This window comes from Hylobates moloch, unplaced genomic scaffold (genome assembly GCF_009828535.3).
Source record: "Hylobates moloch isolate HMO894 unplaced genomic scaffold, HMol_V3 SCAFFOLD_5, whole genome shotgun sequence".
Classification (NCBI taxonomy): Eukaryota; Metazoa; Chordata; class Mammalia; order Primates; family Hylobatidae; genus Hylobates; species Hylobates moloch.
In genome coordinates, this window is record NW_026652280.1 from 100968629 (window position 1) to 100990247 (window position 21619).

The window sequence follows — 21619 nt, forward strand, 5'->3', positions numbered from 1 at the left end:
TAAAAGAAAAAACAATTCGAGAGGCTAGATCGCTCTGAGGGGCATTTTTAATTCGGAAGAAAGGAATAGAGGAACACTGCCTTCTCTGCAAAACGAGCATCCTCTGCAGGGAGCGGCAGGAGAGCTGTAGAAGTGGTGAATAACCAGAATTTTCCCTGGCGCCAGGTTGCCCTCAGCCCGACTCTCGCTCCTCGGAGCCGTCCGCCCTCCGTTCCTTCACCCTCCCTCCTCGCCCTGGCTCATTTCACTGTATCTCAACTCTCCTTGAATGAACGACACAGCACCGAGATGTCTAGGAACGGTGCCTCAGTTTCTCAGCCTTGCGCCCTGTCTCTGTGTCCCGCCTTCCTCCCTCCCTCCACCCCCACCACGCCCCCTGGGTGGAGGCGGCTTTCCCACCCCTAACTGCCCTCTTGGGGAGGCATCCCCGAGAGGGTGAAGGTGGGAGGCGCCAAGGCAATGAGAGCTAGGAGTCGGCAGTCGGGACAGGCTATGGAGGGCAGTCCCCAGGGTTGTGCCCTACACTAGATGGTGGCCCCCTCCACCCTGCAGATGCCCGCAGCCGTCCCCATCCAGCGTCCAGGTGCGCACCCTCTAGCGGTTACCTCGAGCGACTACATTCCGAGAGGCCCTGAGAGTCAGAAAACCGCTTTGCGGGACGAGGTGATGAGAAGCCTGAGTCCTGGTACCTTATTCTCCTCCACTTCTCCCTGTCCAGGATCCTTCTTAGTTTCGGAGGAAGGGATGCCAAACGGGTAAACAGAGAAGGTTCCCAGGTTCTGGCACATTAACAAAGTGGAAGAATGACTGTTGTTCCCAGGCGGGGTCAGTGGCTGGCTCCAGGGTCCATGAATGAAGTGAGGGTTGTCCTAATCATAGCTTACACTCCAGCATCTGAGCTGAGGCAGGAGTTTCCAACTCTGAGGCTTTGTGTTGGGCAGACATCAGGTCCTGAGCTGACTCTGGGTCCTCAGGGTGGTGCAGAGCCACCAACAGCTGATAAGTGGCTGTGCCAACGATGGCCCCCACCAGAGGGGCCACCACAGGCACCCACCACCAGCCATTACCAGCACTGCAAAAGAAGGACAATGGGAAGGTATCAGGAGTGACTCCCTTAGCCTTTCCCTCTCCAAGGACGGGGGGCAGTAACAAGGGAGTGCCCTAAAGTTGTTCCCAGGGTGGTAGACACCAGGAAGAGGATTGCCTTGTCACCAAAGCATAGTATTTAGAAGAGGGAACACCAGGAGAGCTTGGTCCAGCCTCTTGCCTTAGGGAATTATCTGAATATATTAATTTTGCTGATGAAGTCACTAGTGTGCATGGAGGTAATGTGGCATGCCTAAGAACACAACCTCTGAATCTTACTGTTTTGGTGAAAAGTTGGGAGGGAAGCAAGGGAGAAAGGGGGAGAATGTGATTCGGAGAAAGAACACTGTCCTAAGAGGCCAAGAGAGCTATTTTAAAGGCAGAGTGCTGTGGACCCAGGGACAGAGCCCTTAGCAGAGGAAGGTGAGTGGAGGCCAGCACCAGGGGAGTCTGTCTCCCACCTGAAGACTTCAGGACCCCAGCCAGCCACGTAGGTGAAGAGACGTGGGCCCAGGTCCCGGGCGGGGTTGAGTGGAATCCCGCAGTTGGCACCCATGGATAACCCGATGGCCAGGATCAGCATCCCCACCACCACAGGCTCCAGACCTGCAGGGACTCCCTTGTTCCGTCTGTCCAGGATGGCCAAGAGCCCCACAATCAGCATCCCGGTGCCCAGAACCTTGGAGTCAACAGAGGCAGAGGGTTCCCTGTCAGCTGCCAGGTGCTCCATCTGCCCTCTCTCATCCAAATATTCCATGTCATCTGGCTTTGTGCAACACAGGCAGTTAGGGATGGTGGGGGGTGCCAAGATAGACCCAACCCACACTCCACCCAGAGACTGAACAATAGGCCGGGGTGCCGAGGAACAGGGCAAAAGTTGTGTCCCACCTACCTGATCCAGGAAGCCATTGCTCAGGGACAGATAGGGGGCAGGATAGGTGGCAAAAATGGAGGCTGTCTCTTTGGGGCCAGTCACTGTCAGGTTCCCACCTGTATAGTTCTGTAGGGCATCTGTGGAGGAAGGGAACACCCAGGATTTCCCTCTTTGCTCATTCATCCAAAACCATTCTGAGGCACCCCGGCACACCCACAGGTGCTCTCAAGGCACGGCTCCCCCTGTTCCCTCTGTCACCATAGTAGAGAACATAGGTGGCTCCCGAAGCACAGAAAGCAGACAGCAACTGCACCAAGATGTAAATGGGGAGCTTGACCCAGGGGAGGCGTCCAACGATGCACATGGCCAGGGAGAAGGCTGGATTCAGGTGGGCCCCTTCAAGGATCAAGGAAAGAAAAACAGCATCTATTAAATGTCACTGCCAGGCATTGTCACCAGACAACACTACCGCTCCTTCCTACAGCTCTTAAGGCAGATAGTGTAATTCCTGTCACACAGCTTAGGAAATTGAGGCTCCAGATGTTACAGATGTTAAGCGACTTAGCAAAGTCACCCTGTGGGCCAGGCACAGTGGCTCATGCCTGTAATCCCAGCACTTTGGGAGGCCGAGGCAGTGGATCACTTGAGGTCAGGAATTCCAGACCAGCCTGGCCAACATGGTGAAACCCCATTTCCACTAAAAACACAAATATTAGCCAGGCATGGTGGCAGGTGCCTGTAAAATCAGCTATTTGGGACGCTGAGGCAGGAGAATCACGTGAACCCAGGGGGCAGAGGTTGCAGTGAACAGACATTACACCACTGCTCTCCAGCCTGGGCAACAAAGTGAAACTCCATCTCAAAAAAAAAAAAAAAAAAAAAGAAGACACTGTGAATCCAAAGTTGAAACCTAGGTCTGTCTGCTTTTTCCACAGCAACACACTATGTCTCAAGGCTCCAGCCAAGCACACCGATGCAGTGTGTATCTGGGGGACAAACAGGAGAGGTCCTGAGTGGAGATGAGCCCCCAGAGGACTTCAGGTGGGGGACACAAGAGGATAGCACCTGCCCTTCGTGCCCTGCCATTGATTTCTCTCTAGGTGAGCCAAGCATTAGTGTGAGGAAGTGGGATGGAGAGACACAGAAAGGGGACGGGCTGGTGTGTCCAAAGGCTTATCTCAGTCCAGGGCACTGGTCAAGCTCAAGGAGATAATGTCCATGAGTCACAGAAGGATTTGCGTTTCCATCATCGCCAGACAGACACGCTCACATGCACATCCCATCTGCTCTGATGACCAGACCCCACCCTCCTCACCTGAGACGTTACCACCCACGTAGATGGCTATCGTAACGGCCAGAGAGCCAGCCAGAAACATGGTGAAGAAGTTGCCTTTGGTTTCTCCACTGGTGACAGCCTGGGCCACAGCTCCTTGGGTGAGGAGCTGGTGAGAAGAGAAGAGATGAAGAACAGGGAGCCCAGGAGACCAACAGGGAGAAAGGTTGGTAAGGCCACGGGAGCAGCCAAGGAGATGAATGGGCACAGAACACAAGCAAGGGAAGGAGAAAAGCAGAAGGAGGGAAGGGAAAAGAAATGGGGAAAGTGGAGGAAGAAGAAAGGGCAAGAATGTGGGAAAAAAGAAAAGAATTTACCCAACTCATGGGTATTGGAGGGTACAAACCCATGGCAGGGCTCAGATTTAAAAAAATCTTATCTAAGATTCTTTCTATGGAACAGAGTTCCATCAAAGCCAATTTTAAAAGCCTATGTGAAAAATAATTATTCTTGCTGCACTTTATATAATCATCAGGCCAAGTATAATAAAGCACATTGATCTTACCATAAAAATGGTCTTTCATAAAAATGGGAAACTGGAGAGAGAAAAATTATGTTTCAAGAACTATGATACACTTGTTATTAAAGAAAGAATAAAAATGACAAGACTAAAAATGATGAAGTAGGAGAGGAAAGGAGATTAGGAGAGACGAGAGGATGAAGATGAAAAGTGATAGGGAGTTGAGAGGAAGGGGACACCAAGAGAAAGAGATAAGGACACCAGAAGGAGCCAGGAACTTTTGCCCACCCCCCTTCTTTCCTTCCCCCAGTGACCCTACCTACCATGAGCACAAACACACCCAGAAACTCTGCCAGGCACTGCCGGGCCAGGAGGCTGCGTATCCGGAGGTGGCCCATGATTTCAGCTCTAGGAAACAGAGAGATAGCAGGAGAATGTCTGGGAGCAGGCTATGAGCACAGAGCCTGGAGTTTACCCAACCTCTGTCTCTTCTACCCTTCATTCCCAGTCATCACAGGACTAGCCTCCCCCATCCTGACAAATAGAAGGAAGTACCCCGGTTCATATACATTAGATCTCTTGGTCCTGAAGTCAGTTCTGCAAAGTAGTACTATTGCTTCCATTCTACAGATGAGGCTAGTGGGCCTTAGAACTCCCCAAGATCATACAATTTTTTGTTTCTGTTTTTTCTTTTTTTTCAGACAGTCTTGCTCTGTCGCCCAGGCAAGAGTGCAGTGGCACCATCTCAGCTCACTACAACCACTACAACATGTAGTGTAATCGCAGCATTTTGGGAGGCGTAGGCGGGCAAATCACCTGAGGCCAGGAGTTCAAGACCAGCCTGACGAACATGGCGAAAACTTGTCTCTACTAAAAATACAAAAAATTAGCCAAGCATTGTCGCAGGCACCTGTAGTCCCAGCTACTTGGGAGGCTGAGGCAGGAGGATCTCTTGAACCCTGGAGGCAGAGGCTGCAGCAAGCCTAGATGGCACCATTGCACTCCAGCCTGGGCAACCAGACCAAAACTCTGTCTCAAAACACCACCACCACCACCACCAACAACAACAACAACAAAACTATCAGACCTCGTGAGACTTACTCACTATCACAAGAACAGCATGGGAAAGACCTACCCCCATGATTTAATTACCTCCCACCAGGTCACTCCCACACCACGAGGGAATTCAAGGTGAGATTTGGGTGGGGACACATCCAAACCATATCAGGGTCTCACGCTGTTGCCCAGGCCGGAGTGCAGTAGTGCAATCTTAGCTCACTGCAACCTCTATCTCCTGGGTTCAAGAAATTCTCATGCCTCAACCTCCAGAGTAGCTGGGACTACAGGCATGTGCCACCACGCCCAGTTGGCTCACTCTTCACTTGCAAAATGATCATACAAAGGCTTCAAAGGAAGCAGGTGCTTTACAAGATGATACTCATCCTCTCCAGGATCTATCGCCACCTCCTCTCTTGGCAACAAGACAAATAACAAGGATTGAATTCTAGCAAAGACCCAAAGAGAATGTTCTGGCCTACTAAGAGAAGGAAGAAAATATATGGTAAAGGAACTTCAGGATCCGGCTAATATGTATCTGCAGAATTTGGGAGAGACACATGGAACTGGATACTGAGAATGTTGGATCAAGGGAGGTGGAACATAAAGTTAGATATGAAAGGTATAGATATGGAAGAATTTATTGATATGGGAGCACTCGCCTGTGACATAGGATTTAACACCCTGGTGTAACCACCCAGTGGGTTCACCTTGCCCACTTCCTAGACAAAGATGATTTATCAAGGCAGGGGAATTCCAAAAGAGAAAGAGTAATTCACACAGAGCTGGCTGTGCAGGAGACCGGAGTTTTATTATTACTCAAATCCGTCTCCCCAAACATGAGGGGATCAGAGTTTTTAAGGGCACCTTAGTGAGTGGGGGAAGTCAGTGAGCCAGGAGTGCTGATAGGTCAGGTCAGAGATGAAATCATAGGGAGTCGAAGCTGTCTTCTTGTGCTGAGTCAGTTCCTGGTTGTGGGCCACAAGATCAGATGAGCCAGTTAATCGATTTGGGTGGTGCTAGCTGATCCATCAAGTGCAGAGTCTGCAAAATATCTCAAATACTGATCTTAGGAGCAGTTTAGAGAGGGTCAGAATCTTGTAGGCTCCAGCTGCATGACTCCTGAACCATAATTGCTAATCCTTTTTTTTTTTTTTTTGGAGTCTTGCTCTGTCACCCAGGCTGGAGTGTAGTGGGGCAATCTCAGCTCAATGCAACCTCCACCTCCTGGGTTCAAGCGATTCTCCTGCCTCACCTCCTGTAAAAATTGGTTAGATCATGGCAGATGGCAGCAATGTACCACAAACTTAACCAAACAACAACCCCAATTGCAGTTGCTGTGTCCCACATGGTAACTTTGTAAAACAGTTTAATATATCCTCCGGGTGTTGGTGTACAGTCATTAATTTGGTTGGTGAATGTTATTTTCCATCCCAAATAGATCAGAAGGAGAATCAGAAGCAGGATCATTTGCATCCACATGGGAAGGACAACAATGTTTATTTATGGGCCTGTCCCAAGATTATATGTTTTTTTGTTTTGTTTTGTTTTTGAGATAGTCTCACTCTGTCGCCCAGCCTGGAGTGCAGTGGCACGATCTCAGCTCACTGCAACCTCCGTTTCCTGGGTTCAAGTGATTCTCCTGCCTCAGCCTTTCGAGTAGGGGGATAACAGGTGCACGCCACCATGCCCGGCTAATTTTTATAATTTTAGTAGAGATGGGGTTTAGCCATATTGGCCAGGCTGGTCTCGAAGTCCTAGCCTCAAGTGATCTGCCCACCTTGGCCTCCCAAAGTGTTGGGATTACAGGCGTGAGCCACCATGTCTGGCCAGTTCTGCTTTCTTAACGTTTTTTGTTTTTTGTTTTTGAGACAGAGTTTTGCTCTTGTTGCCCAGGCTGGAGTGCAATGGCACAATCTCGGCTCACTGCACCCTCTGTCTCCCAGGTTCAAGCAATTCTCCTGCCTCAGCCTCCCAAGTAGCTGGGATTACAGGTGTATACCACCATGCCCAGCTAATTTTGTATTTTTAGTACAGACAAGGTTTCACCATGTTAGTCAGGCTGGTCTCGAACTCCTGACCTCAAATGATCTGCCTGCCTTGGCCTCCCAAAGTGCTAGGATTACAGGTGTGAGCCACCATGCCTGACTCCAGGATTATGTTAACTCTCTGGCCCTCTGTCATAATATACTCTGAAGGCATCTTGACTATATGAACATCCTGAAGAACATCATATTAGCTCCAAAGCAAGCTTCAAAGCAAGTGCCCAGTCTACTATATATATATATAAAACATCATGCTAATCATATGGGAAGAGCAAGAAGTATTTTGGAGGCCTTGGAAAGATACATGTATTCAGAGAGTGGGAAATAAAACCCCACAAAGATTCAGGAAATTTCTACATTGGTTAAGTTTTTGGAGGTCCAGTGGTCTGAGACATGCTGGGATATCTATCCAAAGTCAAGGTCAAATATTGCATCTCATGCCTCCCACCACTAAGAAAAAAAAGAAGTGCAATACCAATCTTCTTAGGACTCTGGAGCAATATTTCACAGTTACGAATACAACCCTGACCAATTTACTAGCTGACACTGAAAGACGTCAACTTTGAGTGGGGCCAAAAGCAGAAAAGGCCTCTGCAGCCTTGTGACCTAGCAGAACCTAAGAGACTGGAATGTCTGTGGTTGGAGAAGATGTTGGTTTTGGTTTGGCAAGCTCTCAGAGGAGAATCATAATGTAGGCTCCTGAAGCTCTGGAGCAAATCCATGCCATCTGCAGCAGGAAAATACCCACCATTTGAAAAGCAGCTCTTGAAATGCTCCTGGGCTCCAGTAGAGACACAGAACCTGACTATAGGACATCAAGTAACCAAGTGGCCAGAACTAATGGCTCTGTCAGATCCTCCACATCATTAGGAAGAGTGGGCCCAGCAAGAACATATTGTGGCAACAGAGTGAGACCCTGTCTCAAAAAACAAAACAGCAACAACAACAAAAACATTGTAAGATAGAGGTGGCGTCTTTTATATCAGGCATAAGCAGGATCAGAGGGCAAAGCAAGCTTCAAAGCAAGTGGCCCAGACTCCCAGGTCACTTAGCAGTGTTGCACTGACATCTGTCTTCAGCTCTCACCTATGGCCCTGTCAGGGATCCCTGTGACTTGCTGACAGGAAAGGCAAAAGCCCAAGCTTCACTCACAGTGGATTGGCATGGTAAATGGGGAAAAGCCAAAAAAGAGAATCCTGCTGCATTGCAGCCTCACTCAGAAGCAGCTCTGGAAGATAGTGGTGAGGGGAAATCCTTCCAGGGACAAAGATTTGGACAGTATATCTGGTCATCCCCTTTGTGTGGAAAGAGAAGTAGCCCTATGTGAGAATATTCTCATGCGCAGAATATTCACACAGTCACATAGTCAGTGGCAAATGCCCTGGTTGGTTCGTCAGGGGCTTGAGAAGAAAGAGTGAAAGATCAAGGACAAAAAGGTCTGAGAGCCAGGGCATGGTGGCGCACGCCTGTCCAGCTTGGGAGGCTGAGGTAAGAGGACTGCTTGAGCCCAGGAATTCAATGCTGCAGTGAGCTATGATTGCAGCCCTGCACTCCAGTCTGGGCAACAGAGTGAGACTCTGTAACGATGGGAGTGATCTTGAAGTGTACAATCTTTGTACAACATGTTATGCCCACCAGAGAGCATCCACTACAAAGGAGGCATTGAACAGACAAGTAGACAGAATGACTCAGCCATTGTCATCAGCCACCCCAGCTCTGAACAATGGGTACAATGAATGGAGTAACTGGTCGTAGAGATGGAGGTGATGCATGGGCCCACCAGCATGAGCTCTGTGATGACTAATTTTAGGTGTCAACTTGACTGGATTGAGGGACACCTCCATGGCTGGTGAAGCATTGTTTCTGGATGTGTCTATGAGGGTGTTTCCAGGGGAGATTGACATATGAGTCAGTAGACTGAGCTTTAAAATCCCCTCTTCTCTCTCTCTCTCTCTCCCTCCAGTATATCCTATTGGTTCTGTCTCTCTGGAGAACCCTGACTAATATAAACTCCTACTCACCAAGGCTGAAATAGCTATGGCTGCTGCCAGTGTTCAATCTGTCATTAATAAATGCCAGGGCTAAGCCCCCATATGGCTCTATCCCATGAGGAGAACAAGCAGCCGTTCAGGGACAAGTTGATGACATTACACCCCACCACCTTTGACTGAAATTGACACGTATTGTGAGTATAGGTTTGCCTTTCCTGCCCATAGGGTCTGCCCGTAACTAGTACCACTCTCCAAGGACTTACAGTGTGTTTGATCCATCAACATGAAGTCTGGCTGGGCACTATGGCTCATACCTGTAATCCCAGCACTTTAGGAGGCTGAGGCGGTTGGATCACTTGAGGCTAAGAGTTTGAGATCAGCCTGGCCAATGTGGTGAAACCCCGTCCCTACTAAAAATACAAAAATTAGCAGGGCATGGTGGTGTGCACTTGTAATCCCAGCTACTTGGGAGGCTGAGGCAGGAGACTTGCTTGAACCTGGGAGGCAGAGGTTGCAGTTAGCCAAGATCATGCCAATGCACTTCAGCCAGGGCCACACAGTGAGACTCCAACAACAATAACAAAAAACAAAAACAAAAACAAAAAACCCATGAAATCTGAATTACATTACTTTAAAAGATCAACATTACAGCAGTGGGGGTATGGCAGTGGGCATGTGACAAAAGGATCTACTGATCTTTCTTTTTTTTGAGATGGAGTCTCACTTTGTTGCCCAGGCTGGAGTGCAGTGGCACAATCTCAGCTGACCTGCTACCTCCACCTCCCAGGTTCAAACAATTCTCCTGCCTCAGCCTCTCAAGTAGCTGGGATTACAGGCACCCACCACCACGCCTAGCTAATTTTTGTATTTTTAGTAGAGACAGGGTTTCACTATGGTGGCGAGGCTAGTCTTGAACTCTTGACCTCAGGTGATCTGCCTGCCCCCAAAATGCTGGGATTATAGGCATGAGCCACTGTGCCCAGCCAAGTTCTTTTTTTTTTTTTTTTTTTTTTTGAGACGGAGTCTCACTCTGTCACCCAGGCTAGAGTGCAATGGCGCGATCTTGGCTCACTGCAAACTCCGCCTCCTGGGTTCAAGCGATTCTCCTGCCTCACCCTTCCGAGTAGGTGAGATAACAGGAGCATGCCACCAAGCTTGGCTAATTTTTGTATTTTTAATAGAGACGGTGTTTTGCCATGTTGGCCAGGCTGGTCTCTAACTCCTGACCTCAAGTGATCCACCTGCCTTGGCCTCCCAAAATGTTGGGATTACAGGTGTGAGCCACTGCGCCCGGCATTTTTTTTTTTTTTTTTTGAGATAGAGTTTTGCTCTTATTGCCCAGGCTGGAGTGCAGTGGCACGATCTTGGCTCACTGCAATCTCCACCTCCCGGGGTCAAGTGATTCTCCTGCCTCAGCCTCCTGAGTAGCTGGGATTACAGGCGCATGCCACCATGCACAGCTAATTTTTTGTATTTTTGGTAGAGATGGGGTTTCTTCATGCTGGCCAGGCTGGTCTCAAACCCCTGACCTCAAACGGTCCACCCACCTGGGCCTCCCAAAGTGCAAGGATTACAGGCATGAGCCACTGCGCCCAGCCTTGTTTTTTTTTTTTTTTTTTTTTTCTTTGTACAAGATTTTATTAAAGGTCTTTACAGAGCAACATCCAGACTCCAGAACACAGCTGCCAAGGAGGCCCTGTTATGCTGTGGGGACTGGCTGGGGCATGGCAGGTGGCTCTGGCTTCCCACCCTTCTGTTCTGAGATGGGGGTGGTGGGCAGTATCTCATCTTTGGGTTCCACAATGCTCACGTGGTCAGGCAGGGGCTTCTTAGGGCCAATCTTACCAGTTGGGTCCCAGGGCAGCATGATCTTCACCTTGATGCCCAGCACACCCTGTCTGAGCAACACGTGGCGCACAGCAGTATCAACGTAGTAGTTAACAGGGTCTCCGCTGTGGATCATCAGGCCATCCACAAACTTCATGGATTTAGCCCTCTGTCCTCGGAGTTTCCCAGACACCACAACCTTGCAGCCTTTGGCCCCACTCTCGATGATGAACCGCAGCACACCATAGCAGGCCCTCCGCACAGCGAGCCCTCCTACGAGTTTGTAACGCAGAGACTCTGCCTGGGCAATGGCACACAGACCTCTAGTGGCCACCTTTTCAGCACAAAGCTCTACAATGCCCTCTGGAAAGCCAAACCTCTTCTGAACTACAGCAGTCAGTTCCCGAATCCGCCGGCCCTTCTCACCAAGAACATTCTGTGTTCTGGTGGCTAAGATAATGATTTCTGTCCTGGTTGGTGTAACTCGCACCTCAACTCCAGAGTAGCCATCTTCAGCCAGCTCCCGAGTAAGAAACTCATTCAGTTCAGCTTTGAAGATGCCATCAGCGACAAACTTCCTCTTCTTGGAAATCTGCACGACCATCTTGCCGCCGCACTCCGCTGAAAGGAAAGGAAGCCTTGTTTTTTGTTTTTGTTTTTTTTTTTTTTGAGACGGAGTCTCGCTCTGTCGCCCAGGCTGGAGTGCAGTGGCGCAATCTCGGCTCACTGCAAGCTCCGCCTCCCGGGTTCACGCCGTTCTCCTGCCTCAGCCTCTCCGAGTAGCTGGGACTACAGGCGCCCGCCACCACGCCCGGCTAATTTTTTGTATTTTTAGTAGAGACGGGGTTTCACCGTGGTCTCGATCTCCTGACCTTGTGATCCGCCCGCCTCGGCCTCCCAAAGTGCTGGGATTACAAGCGTGAGCCACCGCGCCCGGCCTGTTTTTTAAATTAAAGACAGAGTCTTGCTCTGTCACCCAGGCTAGACTGCAGTGGCGTGATCACAGCTCACTGCAAGCTCAACCTCTTGGGCTCAAGCAATCCTCCTGTCTCAGTCTCCTAAAGTGCTGGGATTACAGGCGTGAGCCTCCTTGCCTGGCCAGGAAGAATACTTTGGCATTCAGGTCATCCACTGGGATGCCTCTTGGTGCTACTGTGATCAATTCTAACAGTAAATAGAAAAGTATAGCAGCCACATGGTAACAAAAATCACTCTCAGGATTTAGGGTCTGGGTCACCCTGCTACCCAGCTCTCTATACCAGCAGAAGTGCTAGCCAAAGGTGAGGAGAATCTGGAATTAGTGGTACAGGAGGAGATAATGAGAAGTTCTTAGAACCTCAAAACTAATTGCAGCAGTAAAAAGGCTATAAACTTTTCCACTTAATCCTTCTCTCAAAGTCCCCCCAGGAAATGAAACCAATCAGAATGCTACAGATGCTTTTCCCCAACAGAGCAAACTAACTATAAGAAGAATGAATTGGGTCAGGCCTGATGGCTCACGCCTGTAATCCCAGCACTTTGGGAGGCCGAGGTAGGTGGATCATCTGAGGTCAGGAGTTCAAGACCAACCTGGCCAACATGGTGAAACCCCCGTCTCTACTAAAAATACAAAATTTGGCAGGGTGCAGTGGCTCACGCCTGTAATTCCAGCACTTTGGGAGGCCAAGACGGGCGGATCACCTGAGGTCAGGAGTTCAAGACCAGCCTGACCAACATGGTGAAACAACATCTCTACTAAAAATACAAAAAAAATTAGCTGGGCATTGTGGCTTATGCCTGTAATCCCAGCTACTCAGGAGGCTGAGGCAGGAGAATCACTTGAACCCGGGAGGCAGAGGTTGCGGTGAGTCGAGATTGCACCATTGCACTCCAGACTGGGCGACAAGAGCGAAACTCTGTCTCAAAAAAAAAAAAAGAAAATTTAGCTGGGCATGGTGGTGCACGCCTATAATCCCAACTACTCAGGAAGCTGAGGCAGGAGAATCGCTTGAACCTGGAAGGCAAAGGTTTCAGTGAGCGGAGATTGTACCACTGCACTCCAGCCTGGACGGCAGAGTGAAATGCTGTCTCAAAAAACAAAAAACAACAACAAAAAGAAGAATGAATCGCGCGGTAGCTCATGCCTGTAATCCCAGCACTTTGGGAAGCTGAGGCAGGTGGATCACGAGGTCAGGAGTTCAAGATCAGCCTGGCCAAGATGGTGAAACCCCATCTCTATTAAAAATATTAAAAAATTTAGCTGGCTGTGGTGGCAGGCGCCTGTAATCCCAGCTACTTGGGAGGCTGAGGTAGAGAATTTCTTGAACCCAGGAGGCAGAGGTTGCAGTGAGCCAAGATCGCCCCACTGCACTCCAGCCTGGGTGACAGCGCAAGACTCTGTCTCAAAAAAAAAAAGGGATCTGAGTAGTGCAAGTGGTAAACTGTAGAAAACACCGGTGTTTCACCCGGATTCCCTTTCTAGGATCATAAGCCTATTCCCCAGCTGCTAGGAATATCAGCCACTGATGGCCCACCACTGCCTCCCTCACTGGACATTACCATCAGCCACAGGAAATTGTCTTGACTTTTCTTTCCTGCAGCCAATGATTGGCTAATGCAGTGACACAAAGTCATGGTCCCTTTGCCTTCATTTGGGACAGCTCTGAAAAATTATCTTCATTCCAGAGCTCCCTGTAAAATCCGAGGATCAGTTAAGGTTCTGTTGCAACCACATTGTGTGTCAGCTACTCCCTCTGCTCAATTCTTCCTTCTTAACTTTACAAAAAAAATTTTTTTTTTCTGCCAGGTGTGGTGTCTCACGCCTGTAATCCCAGCACTTTGGGAGGGTGACGTGGGTGGATCATTTGAGGTCAGGAGTTCGAGACCAGCCTGACCAGCATGGTGAAACCCTGTCTCTAATAAAAATGCAAAATTAGCCAGGTGTGGTGGCGCATACACCTGTAATCTCAACTACTCAGGAGGCTGAGGCATTAGAATAACTTGAACTCAGGAGGCAGAGGTTGCACTGAGCCGAGATCGCACCACTGCACTCCAGCCTGGGTGACAGAGCATGACTGTCCCCCGCCACCAAAATTTTTTAAAAAAATATTTTCTTCCCTCAGAGATCCCTGTTCTGAATGTTTTTATTTATTTATTTATTTATTTTTTATTTATTTATTTATTTATTTATTTATTTATTTATTTTTTATTTATTTATTTATTTATTTATTTGGTAGATATGGGGATCTCACTATGTTGCCCAGGCTGGTCTTGAACTCCTGGTCTCAAGTGATCCTCCCACCTCAGCCTCTCAAAGTATTGGGATTGCCGGCAGGAGCTGCCATACTCAGTCTGACTTTTGATATTCTTTAACCTGAAAGACTCAAGGAGGGTGGCTAATGGTACGAAGTGTGTGGGTTGGAAAAACTAAATGTCTTAGATTGGCTCTCCCTGGAAACAGGCTCTGATATGGAGAGTTCCACGTAGAAGGTTTATCTGGGAGTGATCTTCAGAGATACACTTGTAAAGAAGTAAAGTGGCTGGGCATGGTGGTTCATGCCTTCCATCCCAGGCATGAGAATCACTTGAGCCCAGGAGTTCGAGACCAGCCTGGTCAACATAGTGAGACACACCCCCATTCAGGCCTGGCTCTTTTATTCTTTTTTTTCTGGTAAAGGAATAAAAGAATGGCTACTCCATAAGCAGAGCAGCCCCGGCTCTTTAACAAAAAACAACAAACACATTTAGGGCTGAGTGCAGTGGCTCAAGCCTGTAATCTCCACACTTTGGAAGGCTGAGGTGGGAGGATCACTTGAGGCCAGGAGTTCAAGACCAGCCGCCTGGACAGCATACTAAGGCCCCCATCACTACAAAAAAAAAGAGAAAAAAAAATCAAAAGAAAAAAAAGAATATCAAAAGTCACCATATACGGCTGGGTGCCGTGGCTCACGCCTATAATCCTAGCATTTTGGGAAGCCAAGGTGGGTGGATTGCTTGAACTCAGAAGTTTGAGACCAGCCTGGGCAACATGATGAAACCACGTTTCTACAAAAAATACAAAAAATTAGCCAGGCATGGTGGAGCATGCCTGTAGTTCCAGCTACCTGGGGAGCTGAGGTGGGAGGATCGCTTGAGCCCAGGAGGTCGAGGACGCAGTGAGCCAAGATCTCAGCCACTGCACTCCAGCCTGAGTGACAAAGTGACAGCCTGTCTCAAAAAAAAAAAAAGTCACCATATCCTCCATCTCTCTCCCCTGTCACTTTGAAGAAGAAGAAAAAATTGATTTTATTTTCATAGTTTCTAAAGTAATATGTGCTCATTATCCTTATACCGCATACTCATGTTTCCAGGTAGAAGAACTTCTATTAGACCTTTTTCTTCCTTCTTTTTTTTTTTTTTTTGAGACAGAGTCTTGCTCTGTGTCACCCAAACTGGAGTGCAATGGCATGATCTCAGTTCACTGCAACCTCTGCTTCCCAGGTTCAAGCAATTCTTCTGCCTCAGCCTCCCAAGTAGCTGGGATTACAGGCATCCACCACCATGCCCAGCTAATTTTTTTTGTATTTTTCTTAGAGACGGGGTTTCACCATGTTGGCCAGGCTGGTCTCGAACTCCTGACCTCAGGTGATCCACCCGCCTCGGCCTCCCAAAGTGCTGAGATTACAGGCATGAGCCACTGTGCCTGGCCTAGACCAGTTTTTAAAACCAGGAATACTACTATCTCATAGGGAGAAGTTTGAAAATTTGTAAGGCCAGGTGTGTGAGTACACGCCTGTAAATCCAGCACTTTGGGAAGCTGAGGTGGGCAAATTGCTCAAGCCCGGGAGTTTGAGACCACCCTGGGCAACATGGCAAAAGCCCTTTTCTACAAAAAATACAAAAATTAGCCAGGCATGGTGGTGCATGCCTGCGGTCCCAGCTACTCAGGAGGCTGAGGTGGGAGAATTGCTTGAACCCAGAAGGTTGAGGCTGCAGTGAGCCGAGATCATGCTGCTACACTCCAGCCTGGGCAACAGAGACCCTGTCTCAAAAAAAAAAAAAAATTGTAGTCAGAATTTTTGTCAGTGTTGTTTCACAATGGGTGGGAAGGGGGCAGTAATTCTTACATTTAGTAGACAGAGTCCAGATATTCTAAACATTATGCAAGACGCACAACAAAGACTTGTTCTATGTATGTCCTACACGACTTTAGAATGTCCTACCATATGTGCATATAGGTGAAAAACTTGTTTATAATTATATGATCTCAGAATGTGACTCTTTTGTATACAAAGTATTTTTTAGCAGATTTTTTTTCTTTTTTTTTGAGATGGAGTCTCACTCTGTCACCCAGGTTGGAGTGCAGTGGTGCGATCTCAGCTCACTGCAACCTCTGCCTCACGGGTTCAAGCGATTATCCTGCCTCAGCCTCCTGAGTAGCTGGAATTACAGGTGCCCACCACCATGCCTGGCTAATTTTTGTATTTTTAGTAGAGACAGGGTTTCGCCATGTTGGCCAGCCTGGTCTTGAACTCCTGACCTCAGGTGATCTGCTTGCTTCTGCCTCCCAAAGTGCTGGGATTATAGGTGTGAGCCACCTCGCCTGTCCCTAATTTTAAAATTTTTTTGTGGAGATGTGCGTCTCCTTATGTTGTCCAAGCTGGTCTTGAACTTCTGAGCTCAAGTGATCCGCCCACCTCAGCCTCCCAAAGTTCTGGGATTACAGGCATAAGCCACCACGCCCGGCCTCTCTTTATCCTCTTATTTTGCTTTTTGTTTGTCTGTTTATTTGTTTGTTTTGAGACAGAGTCTTTCTCTGTTGCCCAGGCTGGAGTGCAGTGGTGCGATCTTGGCTCACTGCAACCTCTGCCTCCCGGGTTCAAGTGATTCTCCTGCCCCAGCCTCCCAAGTAGCTGGGATTACAGGTGTGCACTGCCACGCCTGGCTAATTTTTGTATTTTTAGTAGAGACAGGGTTTCACCATTTTGGCCAGGCTGGTCTTGAACTCCTGACCTCAGGTGATCCACCTGCCTCCACCTCCCAAAGTGCTGGGATTACAGGCGTGAGCCACTGTGCCCGGCCTGTTCTTTAAGTGTTGATATAATTTAGCAATAAAGCATCTGGGCCTGGGCATTTTCTTGTGGGACGATTTTAAATCCAAATTCTTTTCCTTTTACTTGGTATAGGTCTATTTGGATTTTCTTTTTTTCTTTCTTTAGTTAGCTTTGTTAATTTGTCTCTTTCTAGGGTTTTCTCCATATAATTTAAATTCCCTACAGTTCCTTCCTTCCTTCCTTTCTTTCTTTCTTTCTTTCTTTCTTTCTTTCTTTCTTTCTTTCTTTCTTTCTTTCTTTCTTTTCTTTCTCTCTCTCTCTCTTTTCTTTCTTTCTTTTTTTTTTTTTTTGACGGAGTCTCACTCTGCGGCCAAGGCTGGAGTGCAGTGTGGCATGATCTCAGCTCACTGCAGCCTCCACCTCCTGGGTTCAGATGATTCTTCTGCCTCAGCCTCCTGAGTAGCTGGGACTACAAGCATTCGCCACTACGTCTGCCTAATTTTTTTGTGTTTTTAACAGTGACAGGGTTTCACCATGTTGACCAGGCTGGTCTCAAACCCCTGACCTCAGTTGATCTGCCTGCCTCGGCCTCCCAAAGTGCTGGGATTACAGGCATGAGCTACCTACCACACTTGGACAAGACGTCCCTTCTTTCATTCTTGATTTTGGTAATTTGTATGTTATTTCCTTTTTTCTTGGGCAATCTAGCTAAAGATATGTCTGTTTTGTTGATCTTTCCAAAGAACCAGTAGTATTACTCTCTATATATAGTACATTTGCTTTTATTTTTTCTTTTATTTGCATGTAAAAATATGGAATGCTTCACAAATTTGCATGCCATTCTTTTACAGGAGACTGGCTAATCTTCTCGGAATTGTTCAGATTTTAGAATATGTGGTAGCCAATTGTCTTTAAACAAGTTGACCGTAATGTGTCTAGGTATTTGAGGTTTATTGAGATTCTTAGATGTGTAATGTTTTTCATCAGATTTGAAAAGTTTTTGGCTATTATTATTATTTTTTGTTTTTTGAGATGGAGTCTCACTCTGTCGCCAGGCTGGAGTTCAGTGGCAAGATCTCAGTTCACTGCAATCTCTGCCTCCCAGGTTCAAGCGATTCTCCTGCCTCTAAAGTTTTTGTTTTCTATTTCATTGATTTTTCAGCCTGGCGTTTATTATGTTCTTTCTTCTATTTACTTTATGTTTGATTTACTCTTATTTTTCCAGCTTCTTGAAGTGAAAGATTAGATTATTGATTTTATTTTGTTTTTTATTTTTTTGCGATAGAGTCTTGCTCTGTCACTCAGGCTGGAGTGCAGTGGTACAATGTCGGCCAGCTGCAACCTCTGCCTCCCAGGTTCAAGCGATTCTCTGTCTCAGCCTCCCAAGTAGCTGGGATTACAGGCATGTGCCACCACACCCAGCTAGTTTTTGTATTTTTAGTAGAGACGGGGTTTCGTCATGTTGGCCTGGCTGGTCTCAAACCCCTGACCTCAGGTGATCCACCTGCCTCGGCTTCCCAGAGTGCTGGGATTGCAGGTGTGAGCCACCATGCCCAGCCTAGATTATTGATTGTAGACCTTTCTTTCTTTCTACTAAAGGCATTTAAGCTACAAATCTTCTTCTAAGCATTGCTTTAGCTTATCCCTTACATCCTTTTTTTTTTTTTTTTTTGAGACAGAGTCTCGGTCTGTCACCCAGGCTGGAGGCTGGAGTGCAGTGGTGCCAATTTGGCTCACTGCAACCTCTGCCTCCCGGGTTTGAGTGATTCTAATACCTCAGGCTCCCGAGTAGCTGGGACTACAAGTATGCACCATCATGCCCAGCTAATTTTTTGTGTTTTGTTATTTATTTATTTATTTATTTAGAGATGGAGTCTTGTTCTGTCGCCCAGGCTGGAGTGCAGTGGCACGATCTCAGCTCACTGCAAGCTCCGCCTCCTGGGTTCACGCCATTCTCCTGCCTCAGCCTCCCAAGTAGCTGGGACTACAGGCACCTGCCACCACACCTGGCTAATTTTTTGTATTTTTAGTAGAGACGGGGTTTCACCGTGTTAGCCAGGATGGTCTCGATCTCCTGACCTCGTGATCTGCCTGCCTCGGCTCCCAAAGTGCTGGGATTACAGGCATGAGCCACCCTGCCCAGCTTTGTTATTTTGACATGGAGTCTTGCTCTGTTGCCCGGGCTGGAGTGCAGTGGCGTGATCTTGGCTCACCGCAACCTCCGCCTCCCAGCTTCAAGTGATTCTCCCACTTCAGCCTCCCGAGTAGCTGGCATTACAGGCGCCCGCCACCACACCCAGCTAATTTTTTTGTAGTTTTAGTAGAGACGGGGTTTTGCCATGTTGGCCAGGCTGGTCTCAAACTCCTGACTTCAAGTGATCCATTCGCCTCGGCCTCCCAAAGTGCTGAGATTACTGGTGTTAGCCACCACACCCAGCTAATTTTTTTTGTATTTTTATTACAGTCAGGGTTTTGCCACGTTGGCCAGGCTGGAACTGGCTAATTTTTAAAAATTTTTATGTAGTGATGGTGCCTTGCCATATTGTCCAGGCTAGTCTCAAACTCCTGGGCTCAAGTGATCCACCTGCCTTGGCTACCCAAAGTGCTGAGATTACAGGCATGAGCCACACACATAGCCGTAATTTTCTTTCAGCTCTTAAAATATCTCATTCCATTGCCTCTTGGTGTCCATTGTTTCTGATGAGAAGTCTGCTGTTAATTGTGTACTTCTTCCCCCATATTTGATGAGTCTTTTTTTCTTGCTGCTTTAAAGATCTTTTTTGTCTTTTTATTGTAATCACTTGTTTTTAAATTCATTCTTCCACGCTCACACTTTTTTATATCCATCTGTGTATTTAACACAGTAGTATTACTTTATATATGTAGTACATTTGCTTTTATTTTTTCTTTTATTTACATGTAAAAATATGGAATGCTTCATAAATTTGCATGCCATTCTTGTACAGGAGACTGGCTAATCTTCTCTGAATTTTTCAAATTTTAGAATATGTGGTAGCCAATTGTCTTTAAACAAGTTGACTGTAATGTGTCTAGGTATTTGAGGTTTATTGAGATTCTTAGATGTGTAATGTTTTTCATCAGATTTGAAAAGTTTTTGGCTATTATTATTATTTTTTGTTTTTTGAGATGGAGTCTCACTCTGTCACCAGGTTGGAGTTCAGTGGCAAGATCTCGGTTCACTGCAATCTCTGCCTCCCAGGTTCAAGTGATTCTCCTGCCTCAGCCTCCCGAGTAGCTGGGACTACAGGCACACACCACTACACCTGGCTAATTTTTGTATTTTTAGTAGAGATGAGGTTTCACCATGTTGGCCAGGATGGTCTCAATCTCTTGACCTCGTGATCTGCCTGCCTTAGCCTCCCAAAGTACTGGGATTACAGGTGTGAGCCACGCACCTGGCCTTTGGCTATTATTTTTTCAACTACTTTTTTCTGACCCTTTGTCTCCTCTCCTTTGGACATGTGTTATATGTATATAGGCATGCTTGATGTACCACTGGCCTCTGAGGCTTTTTGTTTTCGGTGTTTTTTTGTTTTTGTTTTTTGGTTTTTTGTTTCTTTTTTTGAGACAGTCTTGCTTTGTCACCCAGGCTGCAGTGCAGTGACATGAACATGGTCACTGCAGCCTTGACTGCCCAGGCTCAAGCGATTCTTCTGCCTCAGCCTCCCAAGTAGTTGGGACTACAGGGGCGCACCACCATATCCAGCTTACTTTTGTACGTTTTGTAGAGATAGGGTTTCATCATGTTGCCCAGGCTGGTCTTGAACTCCTGGGCTCAAGCATTCCATCTGCCTCAGCCTCCCAAAGTGCTGGGATTATAGGTGTGAGCCACTGTACCCAGCTGTTCACTTTCCTGCAATCATTTTTGTCTCTATCATTCAGACTAGATTATTATTATTGATCTATCTTCAAGTTTATTAAATTTTTCCTCTTCTATCTTAAATCTGCTATCGGGTTCATTTAGTAAAATTTTCATTTCAGTTATTATACTTTATAATTTTAGAATTTCTGTTTGATTCTTTTTTTATAGCTTCTATTTCTCTATTGAGATTCCATATTTATTGAGTCATTGTTAAATATTTTTATTTAATTCCTTGAACATATTTATAATATGTGCTTTAAAGTCTTTGTCTGCCAAATTCAACTTCTGGGCCTACTCAGAGTCAGTTTTTATTTTTATTTATTTATTTATTTATTTGAGATGGAGTCTCGCTCTATCGCCCAGGCTGGAGTGCAGTGGTGCCATCTCGGCTCACTGCAAGCCCTGCTTCCCGGGTTCACACCATTCTCCTGCCTCAGCCTCCCAAGTAGCTGGGACTACAGGTGCCCACCACAATGCCCGGCTAATTTTTTTGTGGTTTTAGTAGAGATGGGGTTTCACCATGTTAGCCAGGATGATCTTGATCTCCTGAGCTCGTGATCTGCCGGCTTCAGCCTCCCAAAGTGCTAGGATTACCAGCGTGAGCTACTGTGCCTGGACTCAGTTTTTATTTTGTTTTCTATTATTTATTTATTTTTTTTTTTGGAGACAGAGTGTTGCTCTGTCGCCCAGGCTGGAGTGCAGTGGAATGATGTCAGCTCACTGCAACCTCCTCCTCCCAGGTTCAAGCAATTCTCCTGCCTCAGCCTCCCCAGTAGCTAGGATTATAGGCGCCCACCACCATGCCCAGCTAATTTTTATATTTTTAGTAGTGATGGGGTTTCATCATGTTGGCCAGGCTGGTCTCAAACACCTGACCTCAGGTGATCCACCTGTCTTGGCCTCTCAAAGTGCTGGGATTACAGGTATGAGCCACTGCACCTGGCTAGTTTTCATTGACTTTTAAAATCAGGATATGTGTTAGTGTTTTTTAGGTTTCTTTGCATGTGTCATAATTTTTTCTTGAAAACTGATCATTTTATCCTCCTCTTCCTC

General features: G+C 47.1%; 2 protein-coding genes and 2 non-coding genes across 4 annotated transcripts; all 4 read right to left on the bottom strand.

Moving 5' to 3' along the window:
- Window positions 1–873: 873 nt before the first annotated feature.
- On the bottom strand, window positions 874–4286 carry AQP10 (aquaporin 10). The gene is made up of 7 exons (XM_032154438.2): window positions 4249–4286; window positions 4077–4161; window positions 3276–3402; window positions 2219–2356; window positions 1979–2097; window positions 1548–1765; window positions 874–1072 (listed from the first exon to the last, which is right to left on the bottom strand). The coding sequence occupies exons 1-7, from the start codon at window positions 4284–4286 to the stop codon at window positions 874–876; spliced, it is 924 nt and encodes a 307-aa protein (XP_032010329.2).
- A 6175-nt stretch (window positions 4287–10461) lies between these two features.
- On the bottom strand, window positions 10462–11306 carry LOC116469367 (small ribosomal subunit protein uS3-like). The gene has a single exon (XM_032755568.2). It carries the CDS (start codon window positions 11274–11276, stop codon window positions 10545–10547), a length of 732 nt encoding a protein of 243 aa, XP_032611459.1. The 5' UTR covers window positions 11277–11306; the 3' UTR covers window positions 10462–10544.
- A 6183-nt stretch (window positions 11307–17489) lies between these two features.
- LOC116470008 (U6 spliceosomal RNA) lies at window positions 17490–17600 on the bottom strand. Its single transcript, XR_004248450.1, has one exon. It is a non-coding gene; the product is annotated as a U6 spliceosomal RNA (small nuclear RNA).
- A 2004-nt stretch (window positions 17601–19604) lies between these two features.
- Window positions 19605–19715, bottom strand: LOC116469999 (U6 spliceosomal RNA). The gene has a single exon (XR_004248444.1). It is a non-coding gene; the product is annotated as a U6 spliceosomal RNA (small nuclear RNA).
- Window positions 19716–21619: the final 1904 nt, after the last annotated feature.

Bases quoted from the DNA above. Each gene is read 5' to 3' on its own strand.
- AQP10 (XM_032154438.2), bottom strand. From the start codon at position 4,286: ATGGGGGAGGCTAGTCCTGTGATGACTGGGAATGAAGG. The intron at 2,098-2,218 runs GTGACAGAGGGA...CTTCCTCCACAG, and splicing joins CACCTATGTTCTCTACTATG to ATGCCCTACAGAACTATACA. The intron at 1,766-1,978 runs GTAGGTGGGACA...GTTGACTCCAAG, and splicing joins GCAATGGCTTCCTGGATCAG to GTTCTGGGCACCGGGATGCT.
- LOC116469367 (XM_032755568.2), bottom strand. From the start codon at position 11,276: ATGGTCGTGCAGATTTCCAAGAAGAGGAAGTTTGTCGCTGATGGCATC.